Source organism: Balaenoptera physalus, assembly GCF_965194825.1.
Source record: "Balaenoptera physalus genome assembly, chromosome: 18".
Lineage (NCBI taxonomy): Eukaryota > Metazoa > Chordata > Mammalia > Artiodactyla > Balaenopteridae > Balaenoptera > Balaenoptera physalus.
Window position 1 is genome coordinate 28,793,520 of NC_138899.1, and position 24,683 is coordinate 28,818,202.

The following is a 24,683-nucleotide window of genomic DNA, read 5'->3' on the forward strand; positions in this document are numbered from 1 at the left end:
ACCACTGGATATCGCAAACAAAAACACAAAGTGCATTTATTGTTTGCTTACTAAGGGAGAGCTATGCTGTCCGGGTATAGCATCATTGAGCAAAACGAACTTCTGATCCTATGCAGGGTTTAGGGAGAAGTTTGTTTCAAGTTGTGTTGGTTAAAGAGGAAGGAAAGGGTTGACATCTGCCTTAGACCTGTGCTCACTGGAGCAAGTTCACTGCCAACTGGCTGACTTTCAAGTTCACTGACGCAAATTGTCATAGATCAGTTTGACATGTTTAAGCCAGTTCAGATGGTTCTCTATTATTATGGCTATAGAATGATCTGTCTTTTCTTAGGAGTGTGGGGACATTTTTATTCTCAGTAGTATTTTATAATTAAATTGAAAGTGGAAATAAATCATCCAAAATATAATAAATGGAAATCATCCAAAATATAATAAAAGCAATAATCAGGAGAATTTCCTTCTTTTAAAAAGTTTTCTGCAAAATAATTTTAAATAAGGAGCTATAGACTAACTTTTGTTTCATTGAGTAAACTTAATAATTAAAAGGAAATTTTACTGTCATAATTAAATAATTATGAAATTTTCAGATTATAGTTTAAATAGACTTCTATATATGATGGCCTAAAATTGGATTTTATTTGCTCAAAATGAGGCATTTCTTCTTGCTTTGTGTCACTTTCTGAAGCTAATTTAAGGAGAAGCAATCAATTGTCAAAGTATTACATCTACATGACTGAATTAGATAATTTGTATCAGTCATAGAATATCAGCACTAGAAAGGACCCATAGATTTAGGCTGTGGTTCTTAAACTGGCTTCCTGTTAGATCTATCTAAGGAGATTGTAAAAATACCAATGCCCAGCAATCATCTCTAAGATTCTTGATTTAATTGGGGCTGGTCCCAAGCATTCTATTTTTCTCCTAATCTCCCCAGACAATTATAATATGCATCCAGGGTTGAAAACCACTGGTCTAATCAGCTACTTCATTTTATAGATGAGGAAACTGAGGCTAAGCTAATTTAGATGATCGTCCAAAGTCACATGGCCTCAATTAGTGTCAGTTAGAACTCCAGCTCAGGTCTTCAGGTTCCCAGTTAAGTGCTCACCCAGTTACACCAAAAACTATATTGTTGACCTACGCAATGTTTTTGTGAAAAGTAAAAGAAATAGCATATAAAAACACAAACTGAGAAGCATTCTACTATGTACGCTTTATTATTATACTAAGCCACATTTAATTAGAATGACGTAAGGAGCTGCTAGCTTTCTTCTCAACAATTTCTTGGCCTTTTCAGATTTCATTATATATTTTATGTAATGCATGATTTATGAAAATGTTGCAAAAACTTTTCTAAAGAGAACAAGTGTTTACCTTTTTACAGATTTCAATCTGTAGGGTAAGAGTTATAAATGTGTCAATAATCAACTTTTAAGCCTAAAGCCAAGAGAGTAATTATAAACCTTGGAGGTTTAGGCTGTAGAACTCTGAGAAATGTTTAAATAGTGCATTATTAATGTGCATGACAGTGTTTCTAAAAGCTTTAACTTCATCTCATGTATTTCATTAAATAATTATTTTTATTCCAATCATTATGCAATTTTATATTGAGTTAAGTGCAATAAACATAGCCTTACCTTGAAGCAAGTGGAATGGCAGCAAATTTGTAATTCATTTAAAATCATCTTAGCTTCTGTGCCCAAGGGTTTTCGACAGTAAGTGCACATATCCATTTCAATGACAGACCTATAGAGATGTAAGCAATTAAAAATAAATTTGTCATCATGCAAAAGACAGATGTATTCCCCATAAAGTCATATGGAAATGATATGTTAATTTTGTTGATACTGTAGTAAATTGTGTAAAAATCAAGGAAAGCTGAGGATTTACTTATCCTAGGATAGCAGGATAAGTGATTGATTCTTCTAGTTATTTCAAAATGATATCAAAGAATTAACATGAAGGAAAGTCTCAGATTATTAATTCATTAGCAATCAAAAGTGCATCTGGGCAGGACAAAGACGTTCACAGTTTTCTAACTGAACTAGGTCATAAGTACCCCTTGAAGCTAGAAGAGGGTTTTGAATTATTAATGTACTTATATCATAGAAAAATTATGCTGCAGATTAATATAAAAATTTAACTCTCAAAACGTTCAATAGGACAAAAATAGAAATCCATTCAAGAATGTGTTGGTGAATTCACAAATGATGGATAACCTAGATTCTAGGGTCTAGAGTCACTAAAACGCTCCCCTATGCCACTTCTCTTGGTGTCATTGTAAGACTCAGAATATTGGGGGCCCTTTCATGACAAAAATTCTCCAATATGATATAATCTCACCACAAATTTGATGGGGAAAAAAGAGCTTTGCTATTTACTTTGGAAAAATAATGTTCAATAATAAATAAATGATCAGCAAGTCCAAAAGACCTTGGGTCACGCCAGAGTCTTAAGAAAGGCCAATAACTACTTGACTCTTTTCCTTTTGAAAGGTCTTAGGACAGTCTTAAATAGCACCTTGCAGAGTTTACTAGTTTCAGGGTGTTAGCAAACAAGCCTGAAATTTCCAAAGTAGGATACATACTGGGGTGGTGAAATAAAAATAGCTAATACTTAATAGTGCTAATATATTTAATATGTGCAGTGCATTTTCCATGCACTTTGCTTATATCAACTCGTTTATTCTTCATAACACCTCTGAGAAGCAGGTACTCTTATTTTTATCATTATTTTACAGAAGAGAAAGCTGAGGCACAGAAGGGTAAGTCATGCAGCCAGTGAGTGGCAGAGGCGGGATTTGAATGAAGGCAGAAAGGCCACAGAGCCCTGTGCTACCTCTGGGCCTGCTTGTGAGATTGCCTGGGCTCGCTGGGTTAGAAAGAACGAGTCACGCCCAGAAACCACAATCGATCCTGTCCTCAAGTGCAGGACTAGAAGCAGAGAGGAGGGAAAGTTGAGGGGAGGAGGGGGTGAGAGAGGAAAGGGATTGGAGTAGATAAACCTTGTTTCATTTTATACTCTCAGCCATTCTAGTAATCTCTTCTTCCTTTATGTATATAAATAAATATTTCCCTCTTTCAATGATCTCTCTAGGTACTTGCTTACGTATTCCGGGCAAATAGTTTCCTATGCATTTTTCACATATATGCGTATGTAGGTACCTACACACTTAAATTTCCCATGTTAGGCTGTAAGCACTTCCAGAGTAAAAACTGCCACTCTCTAGCATTCTTCCATTCCAGAGACACTGAGACAGGAGCTGGGAATATAAAGAAGAGTGAGAGAGTCTCCTCCAATGGGAAGCCTTCTTTCCACTAGGGTAGCCAGGTGTGTGATCGGATGATCACCACATATTTATGGGTGTGTGAAAAGAGTTAGGAGAACACAGCCAGTGGAGCAACTAATCCCTGGGGTGAAGCAGGAAAGGCTTGTCGGCATAAGTGCCATCTGAGTTAAAGCTTGAGGGTGAAGGAGCTCTCAAGGGGAGCTCAGTGAGGTGGGGAGGGGCGTGATGGAGGGGTTCCAAGCAGAGTGAACAGGATGTACCAAGGTGCCACACAATGAGGGTGGCTGGAGTGATTGAACATCAGGCAATACGCAGCAGGATCAGGTTCTGAAGGCCCATAAGTCATGTACAGAGGAATTTGGCACTTACCCTGTAAAGGGGCACCGGCCACTTTATGGGATTGATGTGCTTAGGTAAGAACTGTGGGGATGCAGCTAATTTCACACAGTGAGCAACAGAAAAAGTTTGCTGGACTAACTGGTTTTAATGGACAATTGACTTTTGCTCTGATGACCAAAAAAATTTCAAGGATCACTTGAGGAATAGGAGTGAAATACTTCACTTTGAGAGCAATACTTTAATGTAGAATGTTTTTCTTCCTTAACAATAAAAATATGAGCCCAGGGAAAGCTCTGGTGTTGGTGTTATCCTTACTAAGATCATACTTAGTCAGGAATTCTCTGGTGTTCCAGTGGCTAGGACTCCATGCTCTTACTGTCAGGGACCTGGGTTTGATCCCTGGTCAGGGAACAAAGCTGTGCCTTGTGACCAAAAAAAAAAAAAAAAATATATCATACTTAGTCAAAGATCTTTTCAGAGCATTATGAAAAACCTAGCTCTGGTGTTTTGGTTATCTAAGCGGTACTTGTGGTGCTCCTGTAGTCACATCAAAGAGGTATGACTTAAAGGCAAGACACTAAGAAGAGCCTTGGTAATAGAAGATCTTACAAAAGTGACAAAAAGAGGATATAATTTTGATGCCTGGCCCTCCTATGTTTCCCTTAGTAAATGGAACATAGGTTTGTTTATTCAGGAATAATTTATTGAGTATCTGTTAGATGCCAAGGACTGCGTTACAAGCTGAGGCTGTGCATAAAAATAAGATATGTCGTGACCCTCGGTGAGCCATATTTCCACCCCCTGCAATAGAGAAATACCATCGATAGAATACCGGACATTTGCCTTACAGCTGGTTTCCAGTGGTTGGATTGAAATGCTAATTATTTTTATTTCCTCTGTTGGAAGTCTGCAGGCCACAGTCTCATGAGTGTCACCTATTTACCCAACTGAGCATAAAATGGTAAAAGAGAGTAATCAGGAGCAAAAGACTGAGGTCAGTTTACCGGCACTAAATTGATGCTCATCCTAACCCCCTTCCTGGGAACTGAGCACGCGCCCCAGTGGGTCACAGTGGCACATCCACGCAGCTGTTTGTAAGGTGAGCTGGCTTTGGAAAACCGCAAGGAGGGAGGGCTGCGGGCACAGTCTGGGGAAGCAATGAAGCCTGGATGCTAATAATGTGGCAGTACTGGGGACTCCTGGGGTCACCAACAGCAGAGACACTTGCCTGGGAGGCAGCTGTAAGGCACAGAAAGCTCTAATGGAATAAAGTACATCAAAATCAAAGAACAACAGCCAGAAAGCCAAGGAGCAAATTCCTAGATGCAGAGGTTGCTGTACATCGTTCCACTCATACAATCACCAATATAACCACTGTCAGGAGTGTCATCTCCAAGTTCAATGGACTGCAAGAATGTGTACATATATATTTCAGTGCTATGTACATAGTGAAGATATGTAAATATATATTATATATAAATATATACACATATATAATAAAATGTATATTTATAAAGTATATACACACATATTTATTTATAATATGTAAAAATACATATGTTTACGTGTGTGTGTGTATACTTTTATGTATGGAAATACAGACATACTCACCTATCTGAAGTCGAATAAACGGTTTGTATGTATTTTCCAGAGATGCCCTCCTGATATCTATCCTTTGGTGATTTACTAGAAACAAACACACATGGACATGTGAGAATTGGGCTATTTCCCTAGTATTGAAGTATATACACCTATGCAGGCAAGGAAGCACACACACACCCTCTCACACAGCCTCATTATTATTATTCATTGTGATGTTACAAGCCAGGACAATGTACTGACTCTTTTTTTTTTTTTTTAATCTGGAGAAGTATTGATATGCAAGCAACCTCCAAGTTGACATAAGTTGACATATTCATCAAGATAAATAAAGAATGGGGCAAGGAGAGTGCAAGAACAAGTGTAAGCAGGAAAAGCAGTTATTGTTTTTCATGAAGTTTATACTTGCACCTCCCTTATTTTTACTAAAAGAAAGCTATCTGTAGCCTCACGTAAAGAATATACACAAAGCACGAGCCAGTGCAGGCAAATATAGATAGACACCATTCACGTAGAGAAACACTCCTGAACTTTTAGAGAAAGATTTGGAAGTTTTTGTATTTGCTTGAAAACATCCAAGAATCATTTAGAATGAAAGCAAAAATACTGTAACTTTTAAAAGTCCTCTTTGTTCCCTTTCTGCTCCAGTTTGTAAACGTCACTCTCTCCTGGAGGCAAATGAAGTGTGCAGTGCACTAACCAGCTGGCTGTCCGTAACTGCCTCCCCAGTACTTACACTACCTGGGAGCATATTAGGACCAGAAGCAATATGTTCCTATTATTTCATACAGTGAAGGATAACTCCATAGCCCTCACTTGGGATTTCTTAATGAGAAATCCTTCTCTCCCTCCAAACTGCCCGTAGGCAGACTGCTGTCAGAAATAGAATCTACTTTACGGAACACATAGCCCACAATGCTAAATAAAAGTTTGCACATATTTATGCCTGATACATATAAAATTATTCCCATTTTATTGGTCAGAAAATTGAGACTCGAATTGAGACAGGAAACTGAAGTTAAGTAGTTTTGCTGAGGCCACATAGTCAGTACATGACAAACTAAGATTCAATCCCAACTCTGATTCTAGGGCCTCTGGTTTAATATATACTGCACTGTCTGTGTAGATTTTAGGGAGAATTGGATTAAGCAGCAAAATCAACGTTGAGGTTGCATTTTACAAGGTAACTTACTTTGGGGTTTGAGGAATCCCTTTTGGGGGGAAGGTTGCTCAAATCGAACGCACCTCGAATTTCTGGGAGCCCCGCCCCCATACTCTGCTCTCTGGCCTCTTTGAAATGGGTGGTGATTAACACATGCGTGCGTATATCCACATCTGAATGCCCCACCGTTACCCTACCCCACAATTAGGCCAATTCTTGTTTTTATACTCCGCGAAATCGAATGACTTGTGAATCCCTGACCTTGTCTGACATTTTCCTCAACATCCATCACATCAAGCAGTGGATTTTGTGGGTCAGAGCTTATTTACTAAAAGTTATACCGCTTATTTCACATTAGAGGTAAACAGTGGTCGATAGAACCATTTAATTAAAGTGTGACTCCAAATTAGCATACGAATACTTGTGTAATTTTATAAAGCTTATTATGGGCATGCTATGTTTATGTGACAACTTTCAAATAACTATCCTATTATGTATACATGTGTTATATTAAAATAGTTTTTAGTCCATTCAATGAAATTGTATGATTATTTGACAACTACTTAATAGTGGAAAGATTATAAAGAATTATATACTTATTTACATAAAGAAATTGATATACTCTTAAACGTTCTGCTATTTGAAAAAAGCAAGCATACCCTGAAATAATGGCATTCCTTCTTAAACACAGATTATTTCAAAATTATAAAATATATATAGCAAAATACTTCAAATAAATTTCCAGTACCTATTCTCCACATACGTCCTTGTGTACACAACAGTATCCTTTGGTCCTGCATGCCTGGTTTCAGCATTGGAGCTGCAATACAAACCATCTTACTTCATGTTTAAAGTTTGTTTACGGGATAATCAAATTAACAAGGCAATTATCCAATCCAGTGAAAAAAATAATGCTCATATAGTCCTTCTAAACTATTACCTTTGAAACACGAATGTTAAAGTGGTATCAATCCATTTCTGCAAAATTTATTTATGTCTCCCATTTTGTCTTAACTTCCAGAAGTGTCTTGGCCTACTTCCAGAATACTATTATGCAAATCGGTCACTCAATAAGTCTGTTGTAGAGCACGATGATTATTTTGAATATTCCTGTAACATGTTTTAGTGTCTATTTCCCTGATGTCCCATTCATATTTCCAAACCATTGCTTTCCCCACAAATCTCAAGCAAAAAGTGGACCTTAATTAACGAACATGATAACATCTGATTTAATGAAACCTTTAAATCTATTTAAAGAATGTCAATGCCAATGTCTCAATCATGCTTTTTAAAAAAAATTATAGACTTTTTAAGGAAAAATCACAGTTTATACTCATTATTCATAATTGACACTTACCAGTGACCAAGTTGTTTACTCAACACCTTTGTATAAGCCTGCTTAGCCACTGGTAAAATTAAAAATTTCTGCATTTCAAAGGAAGGATTAGGTTGTATGTGGATATTTTCTTTAAAAAACAGAAGGAGAAAAAAAAAAAAAAACAACAGAAGGAGAATAGTCCTGTCAGTTGTTTTATAATTGACCATAGTACCTGAGCGCCTTCCGTGCTTCATAGGAGTAGGCAGTGGTTCTAGAAGATGGGCTGATTAAAGCCTCAGTAGACCCACTAACTTGGCCATCTTGCCTGAGAGAGCAAAGGCAAATATTTGGCACTTAAAATCAAGGCCACCTAGAAGGTTTTTGTTTTATTAAAATTCTGTTCAATGAACTTTTTTTAATATACAGTGAACCTCTTTCTTGTTTGCCTGGTTTCTGCACAGATACACAAATAGAACACATGTATGACTTTACTACTCCACAGAGACCACTAGCTTACCTTTAGGAATCATCTACAGGCATGTGTCACATTATCTAACGCTAAGACAGAATACTTTTTTACCAAGGGCAGGAACCATCTGAAATTGGTTCCAGTAACATTTTCACAGCAGCAGTGCCATTTTAGAAAGTTTTTCATGTGCAACATATCTGACAGTTTATCAGTTTAATGAAAATTATCCAGGGGTTCCTTGGAGAAATTCCAGTTTCCATTTTGTTTTTAATGGAAAGCAGTACTTTGAAGATTGCAAAAGAACTTTGACCTAGATTTCTGCTAATCTAAAAATGTCACTATGCTTAACAAAGTGCAGGCATATTTGCTTTTTCCTATGAGACAGAGGAAAATTTTAATGCTGGAGTAGTGAAAGCTTTAGCTCTTTTTCCTCCCCCGTGTTAGTAAAACCTGATATAGGAGAGACATAAAGACCAAGAGGAAGATTTAGATCTTGATCATGATTTATCATTCTTGACTGGTCTGTTCCTTCCATTTCCAGGTAGCTCTTAAAGAAGAAGAAAACATCTGTTCACATAGTATCAACTCTGGCATACAGAAAACCATCTTCTAGTTTTAAGACAGATGTTTCACAAAACAGATGTTTCACAGCTGAGTTAAAATGACACTAAGTAGTGAGAAAGTAGAATTAATATTATTAGAAGATTTTCTAATACGATCATTAGAATATGTCATTCCAGAAAAATGAACCTAGTTGTGAACTGTTTGGAAATATTCAAATCATATAGTATATAATACAAAACCCAATTTTAGCAAATAGTTTCAAAGGACAAAGGTTGTCAGTGAGTGTGAAATGTGTCTGTATTGTCCTCAGAAAGATAAAATCAAATATCACCAATTTGCAAAATCTGCAGATAGGAAAGTGAAATAATTTGTAAACAGTTCTGATAAGGATTGAACTGTGTCCTGCCAAAATTCTTATGTTGAATTTGGTTTAATTGGTTCGGCATATGGCTTGGGCATTTGCAGTCTTTTAAACCTCTCCAGTAAGTCTCACATGCAAGTCAAGATTGAGAACCACTACCTTAGAGGCAGCCCGACATCTTACCCAAAAGAGCACTGGTTCTCAAAGTGTGGGCCCTGGATTAGCAGGTGAGTCTGATGTAAATAAAATTTGGGAACCAGTGCCATAGAGGACTCTCCACCAAACTATTCCTTAGATGCCTTGAATAATATTCCTAAAGAAGAACTTATGACTGACAATGTTTTTTGCTTGACGGCTTTATTGTTAAGACATTACCCTTCATTGAAACAAATTGCTGAATTGTAACTTGCAATCAACGGTCACAATTTTGTTTCTTAATTAAATAACTCCATAAACTATAAAACCAAATATTGTGTTGGAACTTACAAAATTCCAAATGGAATTACACTTGAGAAAATGTTTTCTGCAGTGGAAGTTCACCTTGAAAATGTAACTATCTAGAACCTTCATACACTGCTAGTGAGAACATCAAACGGTACAGCTGATTTAAAAAACAGTCTGGCAGTTCCTCAAATGGAGTTACTGTAGGATCCAACAATTTCACTCCCTAGGTATTTACCCAAGAGAAATGAACACACTCTACACAAAAACTTATATATGAATGTTTATAGCGGCATTGTTCATAAGAGTGAATTACAATCCAACAGTGGAAACAATCCAAATGCCCATCAATTGATAAATAGATAAACAAAATGTAGTACATTCACACAGTAGAATATCATTTGGCAATAAAAAGAAATGAAATACTGAGACATGCTACAACATGGGTGAACCTTGAAAACATTATTCTAAGTGAAAAAAGCCAGTCACAAAGGACCACATATTTTATGATTCCATTTATATGAAATGTCCAGAATAGGAAATTTAAAGAACCAGAAAGTAGCTTAGTAGTCGTCCAGAGCTAAGGGGTTGGGGGAAAATGATGTGTGACTGCTACTGGGCATTGGGTTTCTTTTTGAGGTGATGAAAATGTTGTAAAAGTGATTGTGATGATGGTTGTACAACTCTGTGAATATACTAATCAGAAAGCATATAACTATGTGGACATCCAATTACTATACAAAGTGAATACATTCATAAAGTAAATCAAGTGTCAGTTTAACAGATTGGCCTATGACTCTTATTTAGATTTCCACTGTCCTATTTGACTTAACCTTGGCAACTTGACTTTAAACAGCATAAAATAATTTCAACTGATAAATACCCATGTCACTGCAAACTTTACAAATCTCTTTTGCATGAAGACTAAAAGCTTAGTAAGAGCTTACCATTTTGAACTGTTGTATGTGTTAGGGTTTACTTCTATTAAACTATCAAGGTTTTGAGCTCTGGTAAAAATTACAGATTTTAAATATATAAAAAGAAGTATTCTTATTGGTACCAAAGGGGATAGTGGGGGAGGGGGGCAGGAGATAAATTAGGACTTTGGGATTAACACATACACACTACTATATATAAAATAGATAATCATCAAGGACCTACTGTATAGCACAGGGAGCTCTACTCAATATCCTATAATACCTATAATGGAAAAGAATCTGAAAAAGAGTATATTTTATATATATATATACATATAACTGAGTCACTTTTCTGTACACTTGAAACTAACACAGCATTGTACATTAACTATACTTCAATAAAAATAAATAAAATTTTAAAAAAGAATTCCCCTGTGGAAAAATAAAGAGAGGACTTGAGGCCAGGACACCTCTCTAATTTACTAACTTTCTGCACCTGATCAAGTCTCTTACTCTCTGACCCTCAATTTTCTTTCTGTTAAATTTTTACCCATTTTGAGAGTCAAGTAAACTTTCTTTTCTGTAGCCAGAATATATGGGTGCAAAACTGGGCCCAGAGATTTCTTTTTCCACTTTTTTCTTTTTCAAGTGAGAATTTTTATTACAGTAGTTCTTTCAGGGCTGGGGCAGTGTCTACATTTTCCATTTAATTTGGAGACAGATCCTGTACAGGATTGGGATAGAACTGAAGAAGAATGAATAACATCTGAACACAGAACTGAGGGATGAGCAAATGATTTTGTAGTGGTGGTTAAAGCCTCCAGACGTAGTAACTGACTGTGATGATCACCATCCCACTGGAGAGACGGGGTGCATTTGTGAATGTATGTGTGATTGTCGGGTTATGTTAGGTAAGAGGCACAGATGAAACTGCAGGAAAGTAAAGGAGAGTGTGTGCACGTTACAGCCAGCCACGGTGTTTTCCATCCCACACCCTCTTCTACACAGATGGCCACAACCATACCACCTTGCTGAAGGAGGCCAGACAGACCTCGGAAAGCTAGAGGAAGGTGAAGTTACGAGGAAGGAGAGGCAGCTAAAGTTCTTGGTTATCAAACAGCTACAGAGCAGAGAATAAGGAAGCCAATAGGCAGAGGGAAGAGCAGGAGAAAAATAGGCAGAAGCCAACAAAGAACTGACAATGACAAAGAACTAAGGTTAATGTCTGGGGATTCCTGATGGAATGTCCTCCGGTCAAGAATGAACAACCTTCCAGTTCAGGCCTCCGTGAAGCCCGGACATGCTACCGTTCCTGCCCTTGAATTTCCATTTCCTCATTAATCTTTCCAATAAAACCCTGTTTCATGAGCAAGCCTAACTCAAACTGAAACGTCTCTCAAGTCATATTCAGTGAAAAGTTCCTTAATTATACCTCCTCATTTACTTGTCATTTTTTAATCTGGATCATTTCCAAATAATATTTGAATGAGCTTGGTTAATTGTAAGCCCAATACTGTTCCCAAAATAGTGGATCCTATTGAAAATGTATCCTCCCTCATTCTATCAGAGGCTTGCTTGGGATCACAAAAAGAGAAGGCAGAGGATGACTTGGGGAATTAAGGGAACAGAAAGAAACTACCTACCTCTTATATGCAAGAGCCTTTAAGAGATGAAAAACAGACAAAACAGTGAGCCAGCTCTTTTCCTACTTTTCTACTCTCTTCACTTGATATCAACAGTATCGTTTCTTTACATAAAAGTTTTTTTTTTTTTAAACAGAAAAAGCAGCTGTATCTTAGGAAGGTTAAAAATAGAAACTTATTGCTTCTAGGGTCCTCCCATGTGTTGGGAGAAGAATTGCTAAACATGGAAGACTTTTAAAATTCTTTCCTAATTTAAACAATCTGTAACAACAATGAAGTATAGCTTCTATCTTAACCTTCGCTGTAAAAGAAACAAAGTACAACAGTTTTAAAGCTGGTACTCTCTGTGGTGTAAAGAAATTCCAAAATTAGGTCCTGTTTTGTGGCTGTGATGAATTTGTGCATTCTTTTAGCACTACGTATCCAAGGAAGAGATTCCCAGAGTGCTTTCTGCACTGCTGAAAACCTACCAAGCAACAGTAAGTAAAAATAAATCTTCACAGCCTAAGTGCAGAGCACTGAATTTCCATGATGCCTTTTACAGTAAGCCATTGAACAGCAGGCCCTTAGTCAGAAATTATAACAGAATTCAAATTTTGCTAACTTTTTTCCAAATCAGTTATTAAGCACCCTGTACATTGTTTTTCATATTCAGATAGTGTTTATATTTAAATATCACAGTACAGTTCAACTTCTCAGAAAATCTTTCAAGGTTATATAATTTATGAAGGCTCATATGGAATTCATAAGAAAAACGTAAATTATAATAAGCCTTACCTTTCATTTTTACTCTTAGACATATTGGAATTTACTTCAATTAAATTTTCTAGGTCCTGGTCTCTATAGGAAAAAAATATATATTTTTTACATATATATATATGATGTAGTTACATACAATTTTAGGAAATAAGCATTAGAATAAAAAATTTTTAGTCAGTACAAAATTTTAAACATAGTCATTTGTGGTCTTTAAGAATATGGACATTGAAAATCTGACATCGAATATTTGTCCTGTGCAACTCAAGTATGAGCATGGATTACGTTATGAGAGAGAAATAAAGAACTAATTTTTTGGAAGGTTTGAGAAATCTGGTCTGAAAAGAAACAACTGATTGATATTCACATTCGGCTAACATTGAATGAATACTTACTTTGCATCACAAAGTACTAACTTGTGTATTTCCACGTGGACTATCTCATTCAGATCTCACAAAATCTTGCAGGACAGCATATGGGGCTCAGAAAGGCTAAGTGAATTTTCCAAGGTCAATTGACTAATTTGTAAAAGAGTCAAGGCTTGAGGCTGAGCCACCTGCCCATCTGAAATCAACTCTTAAATATTTAATTAAAGCCTTCATTCCAGCTTTTTGCATGACAGAAATATGAGAAGTCAACCCCAAATCTGAATAAACAATTCATAATGTGGAGGATAAATGGGACAATTACATTCTTAAATCTTGGGCTACAATAATGATTTGACACACCTTCATGAGACACAATGTTCTCTGGTATGTTATGTATATATTAATTATTTATATATTTGCTATAACACTGGTAGTTCTTAATTTTTTTCCATGAGTTTGGAAAAGCCTTGTCACCAACGCTATTGGTTAGCAGGATGGTTTAGGAGTCAGAGCAAGGCCATTTCTTCTCCTACTTTCTTGGGCAAGTTAGTCAACCTTTCTAAGCTTCCTTTTGTAAACTAGGATAATAATATCTAATTTCATAAGGTTGCAGTGAGAATAAATGAGTTAATGTAAGTAAAATTTGTAAGCACAATGACTACAGTTGTGACTGAACTGAGTAAGAATAAATAAGTGATAATTAACAGAAGTGTAGTGACACAGCACTAGGCACTATGGATTCCAAAATTCTGAGGGACTATATTTTCATTTTTATTTCTGCCCTAACTTTTCACATCCTTAGAGTTAACTCCAGTTTTCATAAATCTCCCTTCTCCAGTCCTGAATAGTAGATTTCAAGTAAGGTTCTTTTACATGGAATCAGTGTAGGGACTCTGACTCACAAAATTAATATTGATAAGGATGAAAAATAACATAAAAGTCCTCATATTTATGTGGGATGAGATTTAATACTCTTTTTATATAACATCCAAGCCATCAATAAGTGATAAATATGCTAATTAAGCAGCATTCCATAGCTACACTTAAACCTCACATTTAAAATACTAGCTGCGGGCCTGGGAGATCAGGAGGCAGGCAGGAGGGGCCCTCCAGGAGGAGCGGGAGAGGAGTGGAGGTTGATTGCCATGCCCACTCGGGCCTGGGGAGCCTGCTGAGCTCCTAGGCCATCCCCTGCCCTCCAAAGCCCCCTCCAGGCTGCATGGGTCTTTGGGGGCATAGGACAGAGGCTGGAGAGATCAAGAGAGGCAGGCGGCAGATGAAGTCCCCTGCCCTCTGAAACCAGGGGTGGGGGGCACGCCTGGGCCCCTTCTGTTCCTTGAGCCTAAGCCCCACCCACCACAGCCCCCAGGGCCTTTTCCAGCCCTGTGGTTCCTGAGCATTGGCCCCACCCACCACCCAAACCTTGCCCTTGCTTAGGCCCTCCACAGCCAAGGCCTTTTTTTTTTTTTCTTTTCCCTCTTCCTCTTTTTTACTATTGTGGTATTCATGTACCTTCCTGATGTTGATTCATCTATATTTTAATTTTATATTCTTCCTAACATATCTGTTAGTTTCCTAGTCTAATGTTATTTTTTACTTTGTTTTTTTCTTTTTTCTTTTTGCTGCCCCAGGTGGCTTGTGGGGTCTTGGTTCACAAGCCTGGGGCCAAAGCTCCTGCAGTGGGAGCTCCGAGTCCAAACCACTAGACTAACAGAGAAAGACCCCAGGGAATATTCATTGGAGTGAGGTCTCACGGAGTTCCACATCTCAGCACCAAGACCCAGCTCTACCGAATAGCCTACAAACTCCAGTGTTGGAAGCCTCAGGCTAAACAACCATTAAGACAGGAACACAATCCCACTCAAAAAAGAAAAAAGAGACGGTAAAAAAATATGCCATAGATGAAAGAACAAGGTATAAACCTATAAGACCAAATAAATGAAGAGGAAATAGGCACTCTACCTGAAAAAGAATTCAGAGTAATGATATTAAAGATGATCCAGAATCTCAGAAATAGAACGGAGGCATGGATTGAGAAAATACAAGAAATGTTTAACAAAGATCTAGAAGAACTAAAGAACAAACAAACAGAGATGAACAACACAATAACTGCAATGAAAAATACACTAGAAGGAATCAATAACAGAATAACTGAGGCAGAAGAATGAATAACTGAGCTGGAAGACAAAATGGTGGAAATAACTGCTGAGGAGCAAAATACAGAAAAAAGAATGAAAAGAATTGAAGACAATCTCAGAGACCTCTGGGACAACACTAAACGCACCAACATTCAAATTATAGGGGTCCCAGAAAAAGAGAGAAAAAGAAAGGGTCTGAGAAAATATTTGAAGAGATTATAGTTGAAAACTTCCCTAACATGGGAAAGGAAATAGTCACCCAAGTCCAGGAAGCACAGACAGTCCCACACAGGACAAACCCTAAGAAAAACACACCAAGACACATATTAATCAAACTAACAAAAATTAAATTCAAAGAAAAAATATTAAAAGCAGGAAGGGAAAAGCAACAAATAACATACAAAGGAATCCCCATAAAGTTATCAGCTGATTTTTCAGCGGAAACTCTGCAGGCCAGAAGGGAGTGGCAGGATATACTTAAAGTGATGAAAGAGAAAAACCTACAACCGAGATTACTCTACACAGCAAGGATCACATTCAGATTCAATGGAGAAATCAAAAGCTTTTCAGACAAGCAAAAGCTAAGAGAATTCAGCACCACCAGACAAGCTTTACAACAAATGCTAAAGGAACTTCTCTAGGTGGGAAACACAACAGAAGAAAAAGACCCAGAAAAACAAACCCAAAACAATTGAGAAAATGGTAATAGGAACATACATATTGAAAATAGCCTTGAGTGTAAATGGATTAAATGCCCCAACCAAAGGAGAGAGACTGGCTGAATGGATACAAAAACAAGACCCATATATATGCTGTCTACAATAGACCCATTTCAGACCTAGGGACACATACAGACTGAAAGTGAGAGGATGGAAAAAGATATTCCATGCAAATGGAAATCAAAAGAAAACTGGAGTAGCAATACTCGTATCAGATAAAATAGACTTTAAAATAAAGACTGTTACAAGAGATAAGGAGGGACACTACATAATGATCAAAGGATCAATCCAAGAAGAAGATATAACAATTATAAATGTTTATGAACACAAAATAGGAGCACCTCAATACATAAGGCAAATGCTAACAACCATGAAAGGAGAAATCGACAGTAACACAATAATAGTAGGGGACTTTAACACTCCACTTACGCCAATGGACAGATCATCCAAACAGAAAATAAATAAGGAAACACAAGCTTTAAATGACACAATAGACCAGATAGATCTAATTGATATTTATAGAACATTCTACCCAAAAGTGGCAGATTACACTTTCTCTCAATTGCTCATGGAACTTTCTCCAGGATAGATCACATCTTGGGTCACAAATCAAGCCTCAGAAAATTTAAGAAAATTGAAATCATATCAAGCATCTTTTCTGACCACAATGCTTTGAGACTGGAAATCAATTACAGGAAAAAAACTGTAAAAAACACAAATACATGGAGGCTAAACAGTGCGTTACTAAATAACCAAGAGATCACTGGAGAAATCAAAGAAGAAACAAAATAATACATAGAAACAAATGACAACGCAAACACAATGACCCAAAACCTATGGGACACAGCAAAAGCAGTTCTAGAGGGAAGTTTGTAGCAATACAATCTCACCTCAAGAAACAAGAAAAATCTCAGATAAACAATGTAACCCTACACTTAAAAGAGAAAGAAGAACAAAGAAAACCCAAAGTCAGTACAAGGAAAAAAATCATAAAGATCAGAGCAGAAATAAATGAAATAGAAATGAAGAAAACAATAGCAAAGATCAATAAAACTAAAAGCTGGTTCTTTGAGAAGATAAACAAAATTGATAAGCCCTTAGCCAGACTCATCAAGAAAACAAAGGGAGAAGACTCAGATCAACAGAATTAGAAATGAAAAAGAAGAAGTATCAACTGACACTGCAGAAATACAAAGGACATGAGAGATTACTACAAACAACTATATGCTGATAAAATGGACAACCTGGAAGAAATGGACAAATTCCTGGAAAGGTACAATTTTCCAAGACTGAACCAGGAAGAATTAGAAAATATAAACAGACCTATCACAAGTAATGAAATTGAAACCATAATTAAAAATCTTACAACAAACAAAAGAGTTCAGGACCAGATGGCTTCACAGGTGAATTCTATCAAACATTTAGAGAAGAGCTAACACCCATCCTTCTCAAACTCTTCCAAAAAATTGCAGAGGGAGAAACACTCCCAACTTCATTCTACGAAGCCACAATCACCCTGATACCAAAACCAGAAAATGATATCACAAAAAAAGAAAATTATAGACCAATATCACTGATGAACATAGATGCAAAAATTCTGAACAAAATACTAGCAAACAGAATCCAATAGCACATTAAAAGGATCATACACCATGATCAAGTGGGATTTAACCCAGGGATGCAAGGATTCTTCAGTATATGCAAATCAATCAATGTGACAAACCACATTAACAAATTAAGGAATAAAAACCATATGATCATCTCAATAGATGCAGAAAAAGCTTTCGACAAAGTTCAACACCAATTTATGATAAAAACTCTCCAGAAAATGGGTATAGAGGGAAGTTACCTAAACATAATAAAGGCCATATATGACAAAACCACAGCAAGCATCATACTCAATAGTGAAAAACTGAAAGCATTTCCATAAGATCAAGAACAAGACAAGGATGTCCATTCTCGCCACTCTTACTCAACATAGTTTTGGAAGTCCTCACCACAGCAATCAGAGAAGAAAAAGAAATAAAAGGAATACAAATTGGAAAAGAAGAAGTAAAACGCTCACTGTTTGTCGATGGTATGATACTATACGTAGAAAATCCTAAAGATGCCACCAGAAAACTACTAGAACTAATCAATGAATTTGGTAAGGTTGCAGGATACAAAATTAATGCACAGACATCTCAGGCATTCCTATACACCAACAACGAAAAATCAGAAAGAGAATTTAAGGAAACACTCCCATTTACCATTGCAACAAAAAGAATAAAATACCTAGGAATAAACCTGCTCAAGGAGACAAAAGACCTGTATGCAGAAAACTATAAGACACTGATGAAAGAAATTAAAGATGATACGAACAGATGGAGAGATATACCATGTTCTTAGATTGGAAGAATCAACAATGAGAAAATGACTATACTACCCAAAGCAATCTACAGATTCAATGCAATCCCTATCAAATGACCAATGGCATTCTTCACAGAACTAGAACAAAAAATTTCACAATTTGTATGGAAACACAAAAGACCCTGAATAGCCAAAGCAATCTTGAGAAAGAAAAACAGAGTTGGAGGAATCAGGTCCCCGACTTCAAACTATACCACAAACCTACAGTAATCAAGACAATACGGTACTGGCACAAAAACAGAAATATAGATCAATGGAACAGGATAGAAAGCCCAGAGATAAACCCACACACATACGGTCACCTACTTTATGACAAAGGAGGCACGAACATACGATGGAGAAAAGACAGCCTCTTCAATAGTGGTGTTGGGAAAACAGGACAGTTACATGTAAAAGAATGAAATTAGAACACTACCTAACACCATACACAAAAATAAACTTCAAATGGATTAAAGACTTAAATGTAAGACCAGACACTATAAAACTATTAGAGGAAAACATAGGAAAAACACTCTTTGACATAAACCACAGCAAGATCTTTTTTGACCCACCTCCTAGAGTAATGGAAATAAAAACAAAAATAAACAAATGGGACTTAATTAAACTTAAAAGCTTTTGCACAGCAAAGGAAACCATAAACAAGACAAAAAGACAACCCGCAGAATGGGAGAAAATATTTGCAAATGAAACGACAAAGGATTAATCTCTAAAATATACAAACAGCTCATGGAGCTCATTATCAAAAAACCAAACAATCCAGTTAAAAAATGGGCAGAAGACCTGAATAGACATTTCACCAGGAAGACATACAGATGGCCAAGAGGCATATGAAAAGATGCTCAACATCACTAATTATTAGAGAAACGCAAATCAAAACTACAATGAGGTATCACCTCTACCTGTCAGAATGGCCATTATCAAAAAATCTAGAAACAGTAAATGCTGGAGAGGGTGTGGTGAAAAGGGAACTCTTCTGCACTGTTGGTGGGAATGTAAATTGATACAACCACTATGGAAAACAGTATGGAGGTTCCTTAACTAAAAATAGAACTACCATATGACCCAGCAATCCCACTACTAGGCATATACCTTGAGAAAACCATAATTCAAAAAGAGTCATGTACCACAGTATTCATTGCAGCACTATTTACAATAGCCAAGACATGGAAGCAACCTAAGTGTCCATCGACAGATGAAAAGGTAAAGAAGATGTGGCACATATATACATTGGAATATTACTCAGCCATAGAAAGAAACGAAATTGAGTTATTTGTAGTGAGGTGGGTGGACCTAGAGTCTGTCATACAGAGTGAAGTAAGTCAGAAAGAGAAAAACAAATACTGTATGCTAACACATATATATGGAATATAAAAAAAAAAAATTGGTATTGATGTACCTAGTTGCAGGGCAGGAATAAAGAGGTAGACATAGAGAATGGACTTGAGGACATGGGGTGGGAGGGTGAAGCTGGGGCAAAGTGAGAGTAACATCAACATATATACACTACCAAATGTAAAATAATTGGCTGGTGGGAAGCAGCAGCATAGCACAGGGAGATTGGCTCGGTGCTCTGCGATGACCTAGAGACGTGGGATAGGGAGGGTGGGAGGGAGGCTCAAGAGGGAGGGGATGTGGGGACATGTGTATGCATATGGCTGATTCGCTTTGTTGTGCAACAGAAACTAACACAGTATTGTGAAGCAACTGTACTCCATTAAAGATCTTTTTAAAAAAACAAAATAAAATAAAATACTAGCTGCACATCTTTGAAAATGTAGAAATTAGTTAAATTATTTTTTAATGTGAGTTATAGTAGAAAATATGCCAATTAATATATGTAAAAAGTACAGGATTTCAGAAGTAGCTCAGAAGTATCAAAATCATTTGATTCTGCAGTCTGAATGATGTAAAATTCAAAGCTGACTTCTTCAATATAACTACTAGAACTGTGTGAGGAGACCTCCCAGATCGCATCTTTCAAATCTAGAAATAGAGACAGCAGGCTTTGCATTCACCTAACCTGTGACGGTCCTTCCCTATTACTAGAGTCACCTTCTTGACCTCAGGGGTTACCATACTATCTTAATAGCCTGAGCATTAAATGATCCTCCGCTTAACATTTTAAAATACAATAGTACTTTACTAAATACTTGGGGATAATGGGATAAAAATTAAGTGGATTATCATGATCTTCCATAATCCAGTTTCCCAGGAATGCCAAACAGGGACGGTTGGCAATGGCAAACAGTGAGAGATCACCAGGAAATGTGAATTTTGGGGAATTAGAATTCTGTCCCAGGAAGTGATTCTCCCTCCAAAGCTAACCTTGGATGAACTGAGTGACATTTTTTAAGGAAGCTGGTGTTTTTCATTATGACTTGAGAGTAAAATCACATTACCATGGCTAACATGGCCTTGCACGCAGTAGCTGCTCCAAAAATATTTGTGGCATTAAATTAATTTAAATTCTCTTTTTTCTCCTTCTCTGGTGGAAATCTATGCTACCTTACCCAGCTCTGGGAAAAGACCTGAAAGGGACCCCAAGGGAAAGATATTAGACCCTGAGCCTTTATGGCAGTCAGCTTTGGCCACATCTAGGTACAGAGTGTGCATAATAACCTCTTAGAAACAGTTCAGAAGAGGCGGTGATGGACATTTCATCTCCATTTGTGTCAATCACCTAGAACCTGCCTTATTTCACCCCTGAATTGCACATATTTCTTTCCTTTTTTTCACACAGCTCCCAACCAGGGCTTTGTTTCCTTATTTTGGGACATTTCCTTAGGGGTTGAATTTTGCCCTCCCACCAAATCTATATGTCGAAGTCCTAACGCCAGAAAAAATCGAGTTCAAATGAGGTCATTAGGGTGGGCCGTAATCCAATATGATTGGTATCTTTATAAGTAGAGGAAATTTAGGTTCAGATACACACACAGATGGATAACAATGTGAAGACAGAGGGTAAAGACAGCCCTCTACCAGCCAAGGAGAAAGGCCTGGAATAGATCCTTCCCTCTGGACCTTCAGAAGGAGCCAACCCTACTGACATACTGATCTTGGATTTCTAGCTTCCAGACGGTGAGAAAATTAATTTCTCTTTTAAGCCACCCAGGCTGTGGTTCTTGTTATGGCAGCCCTAGCAACCAAATACACATTTGCTTCTGCCCTCATGACATGATTATGTTTAGTTTCTCAGCCTGATGTTGGATGCCCTCACCTGCTCTGGCACTTTCCACTCCTGGCTGCTGCAGATACTGCATCTTTGATCTGCCTATACCACCCCACCTCCTCACGCGCAGGACCCAAGTCTTTTGGACCCTAGCTATTGTGAGGGAGAGTGGAAATGGATTTAGATCTAAGCAAGGAGGAGAAACCAGAATCCTGCAAATCCAACCACTGTAGGTAGATAACTCAAAATTGGAACGTATGCTTGCCTTCAAAGAAGCACACTCCCAAAGGGATATAATTGTGAATCATTGAGTAAACCATGTTATTAGGGGTTTCATAGAATTTTTGCTGTTTTTATTAAACAGTGCCACATATCAAGTTTGGTAGAGTGGATTATAAGATTTTATTCTGAATATTTTATACTAATATTTAAAGCAAAATTAAAAGTTCCAGATCATGAAAAGTACAAAATGTGGATTTGCTCTGGTTGTTCACCCTGATTGATGTCATCAGCTAGATTTGGAGATCCAATAAAAGAAGTTCAGATTGCCCATAAACTTCCCAAGTTGAAAAATGTAAAAATAAATTTTCATTCTTTAATTAAGACTACATCTATCTTATCGTGTCTTTTACACTGTGGTAGAAGATGAAGAGCTGTGAGTCAAAGTGTGAAAAATAGATTTTTATAGAAGCCTAGCCAAATGCTGCAGGGTCAAACAAAGGCTTGATTCCAAACCTTTTCTGTGGCAGTTCAGTGGAAGACCTTATAATTTTGTGATTTTATGAACAGTTGGAATTAACTTCAAGAAAAACCACCAATTCTCTGTGGATACAGAGAGAAATGCTAAAAAGAAATTTTGTTAACCATAGCAACTGAAAATGCTTTTCTTTGCATAGACTACAGAATGTTTGGGAGAAGATATGCGTTATCTGCTATGTAGAGTCATAGCACACATTTTGAATATGAGCATTTATCTATGTTATAATCATGTAATTTATTTTCTACTGCCCCATTAAGGAATATAATACTCCCTTGCAGAGCAGATTAAAGAAAAAAAATAGTGATTCTGGGGACCAAGGCTTATTATGTCTCTTATAACACAACTTTTCCTAGGATATGCTCTACATGAGAGAAAGTAATCAGCTCACTCCCAACTGCTCTTCCTCTCTTATGAAGGTGTGGGAGGTATTTATCAAATGCTGCAATATGTTTCTCTCTCTCCAGCTCACTTACATCGTTTTTGCAGAGTATCAAACACATTTGCAAAATTAAAAACCTCCATATAGAAAATTTACTATGGTACTTCTTTTATGCCAAGAACTAAAACTAAGGCTCTAAGCTTTAGTTCAAAGGAATATTTATCTCTCTGAAGGGAGTGTAGAATACAGTGAGATAACTGCTATAATTCTTCAACTCTACTGAATTTGCAAAATGGTCCCAGCTTTACATATTTTTATAATTTGTTTCAATGAGGGAGTCTTAAAGATTTTATATTAAAGAAATTAACATGTCCGTAGAGAAAATGATCAATTTAGGTATTTTAAATATAAGATGTGACCAAGAATTTCAGTGGCTCTAATTCACCATGGTTCATTGAGATTACATTTCAAAATAGAGTCATTGGCTTGAGCAAGGAGACCAGTCATAGGATATCAGATCCCTCCAGTCTAGTTTCACTCATGGGGCTCAGAGTGTTAGAGTTATAAGGCAATGGGCTTTGTCTAGTTGGATGATCACAGGTCTTGATTAGTTTTGAAATTTAGCTTGTAACTCAGAGAATATTTATTAAGCACCTAATACGTGTCAAGCATTGTGCCATGAATTGTAGATAAAGACATGAACAAGACAGATCCAATCTTTGCCCTTAAAAAATCCAATAGTTGACGAGAGATTATTAAATAATAATTCCAAGAGACAAATATCATAGGACAGAAGAACAGAGAGCTTGAGAACATCCAGAAGGACCTGATGCAGAAGTGATGGGTCAGGTTGGGCTTCCCAGAGCCTGAGTAAAAGACATCTAAGCTGACACCTAAAGGATAAGTAGCAGTTATCCATGCAGCAGCGATGACAGAGGAGCGAGGCGTGTTCATGTCAGGGGGTGTGTGGGTGGGCTTTGCTTGTGGGTGGAGCACAGGGAATGGGGTTGGGGAGGCCTGTGGAGGCAACATCATGGCAAGCTTTGGAAACCAGGTTAAGGGGTGCACTGTTGTCCAGTGGCAATGGGAAGCCACTGGAGGATTTCATCAGAGGAAGGACAGGATCAGATTTGTGTTTTAAGAAGATCACTCTACAGTGTGGCAGACAGATTGAAGGGCAGAAGGTACCAGAGACAGCAGAGGGACCAGTGAGGAGACTTAACAGTAAGCTGGGCTATAGTAGCAGTTGGGATGATGAAATGTCTCGGTTCCTGAGATAACTAGGAGAAGCACCCAGAGTGACCTACTGATTATGGAGAATTAAGCAATGGAAAGAGGCAAGGTTACCTCCCACCTCCAGCTTTCTGTCTTGAGCAGAAGTATGAGAAATATGCAATAGGAAGATAGGAAGGAAACCTCCTCTTATTGGGATATTAACAAGGTATGTCTTAGCAAATAGGAAGCCCTTATAAAGATGGACGTATAATACTACAAATAGTTCAGAATATTTTTTCTGCTTCAGATGAAGGTTGCCTTTTCTAACTGTAAAGACCTGTATCACTAGATGTTTTTCAATCTTCATGTGGGAGCAGCAGTTTATAGGCTACCGATAATTAAATATGCCACTTTAATGTTGGTTCATGAAAATGTGAAACTGTCATTGCTAAAATTCACAGTTTCTCCCTGAATAAATGAAAATTCTGTACACATTTGCATTTGTTCAAGTTGTTGTCTTCCTAGAAAGAGCTCAGGGACACCTGCTTACATTCTGATCCATGACTGAAATTTATTCCACCCCTAACTGTGAATTAAATATACAGCTGCTGGAAATGTCAGCAAAGTCACATAAAAGGAACTCTGATTCACTGCTGTTATACTATTAA

At 37.2% G+C, this 24,683-nt stretch overlaps 1 protein-coding gene across 23 annotated transcripts in view; it reads right to left on the minus strand.

Moving 5' to 3' along the window:
• Positions 1 to 24,683, minus strand: part of SCEL (sciellin) — a 398,872-nt gene that overhangs the window by 16,079 nt on the left and 358,110 nt on the right. For 19 of the 23 annotated variants that reach the window (XR_014256049.1, XM_082434846.1, XM_082434838.1 and 16 more), the window contains 5 exons: positions 12,880 to 12,942; positions 7,940 to 8,032; positions 7,138 to 7,209; positions 5,240 to 5,314; positions 1,638 to 1,746 (listed from right to left, as the gene is read on the minus strand). Coding sequence is in view for 22 of the 23 variants with exons in the window: in XM_082434846.1 (XP_082290972.1) it covers positions 1,638 to 1,746; positions 5,240 to 5,314; positions 7,138 to 7,209; positions 7,940 to 8,032; positions 12,880 to 12,942 (412 nt within the window). In the remaining variant the exon portion in view is untranslated. The remainder of the gene's footprint in view (positions 1 to 1,637; positions 1,747 to 5,239; positions 5,315 to 7,137; positions 7,210 to 7,939; positions 8,033 to 12,879; positions 12,943 to 24,683) is intronic. The other 4 variants (XM_082434855.1, XM_082434839.1, XM_082434840.1 and 1 more) reach the window with 4 other exon arrangements.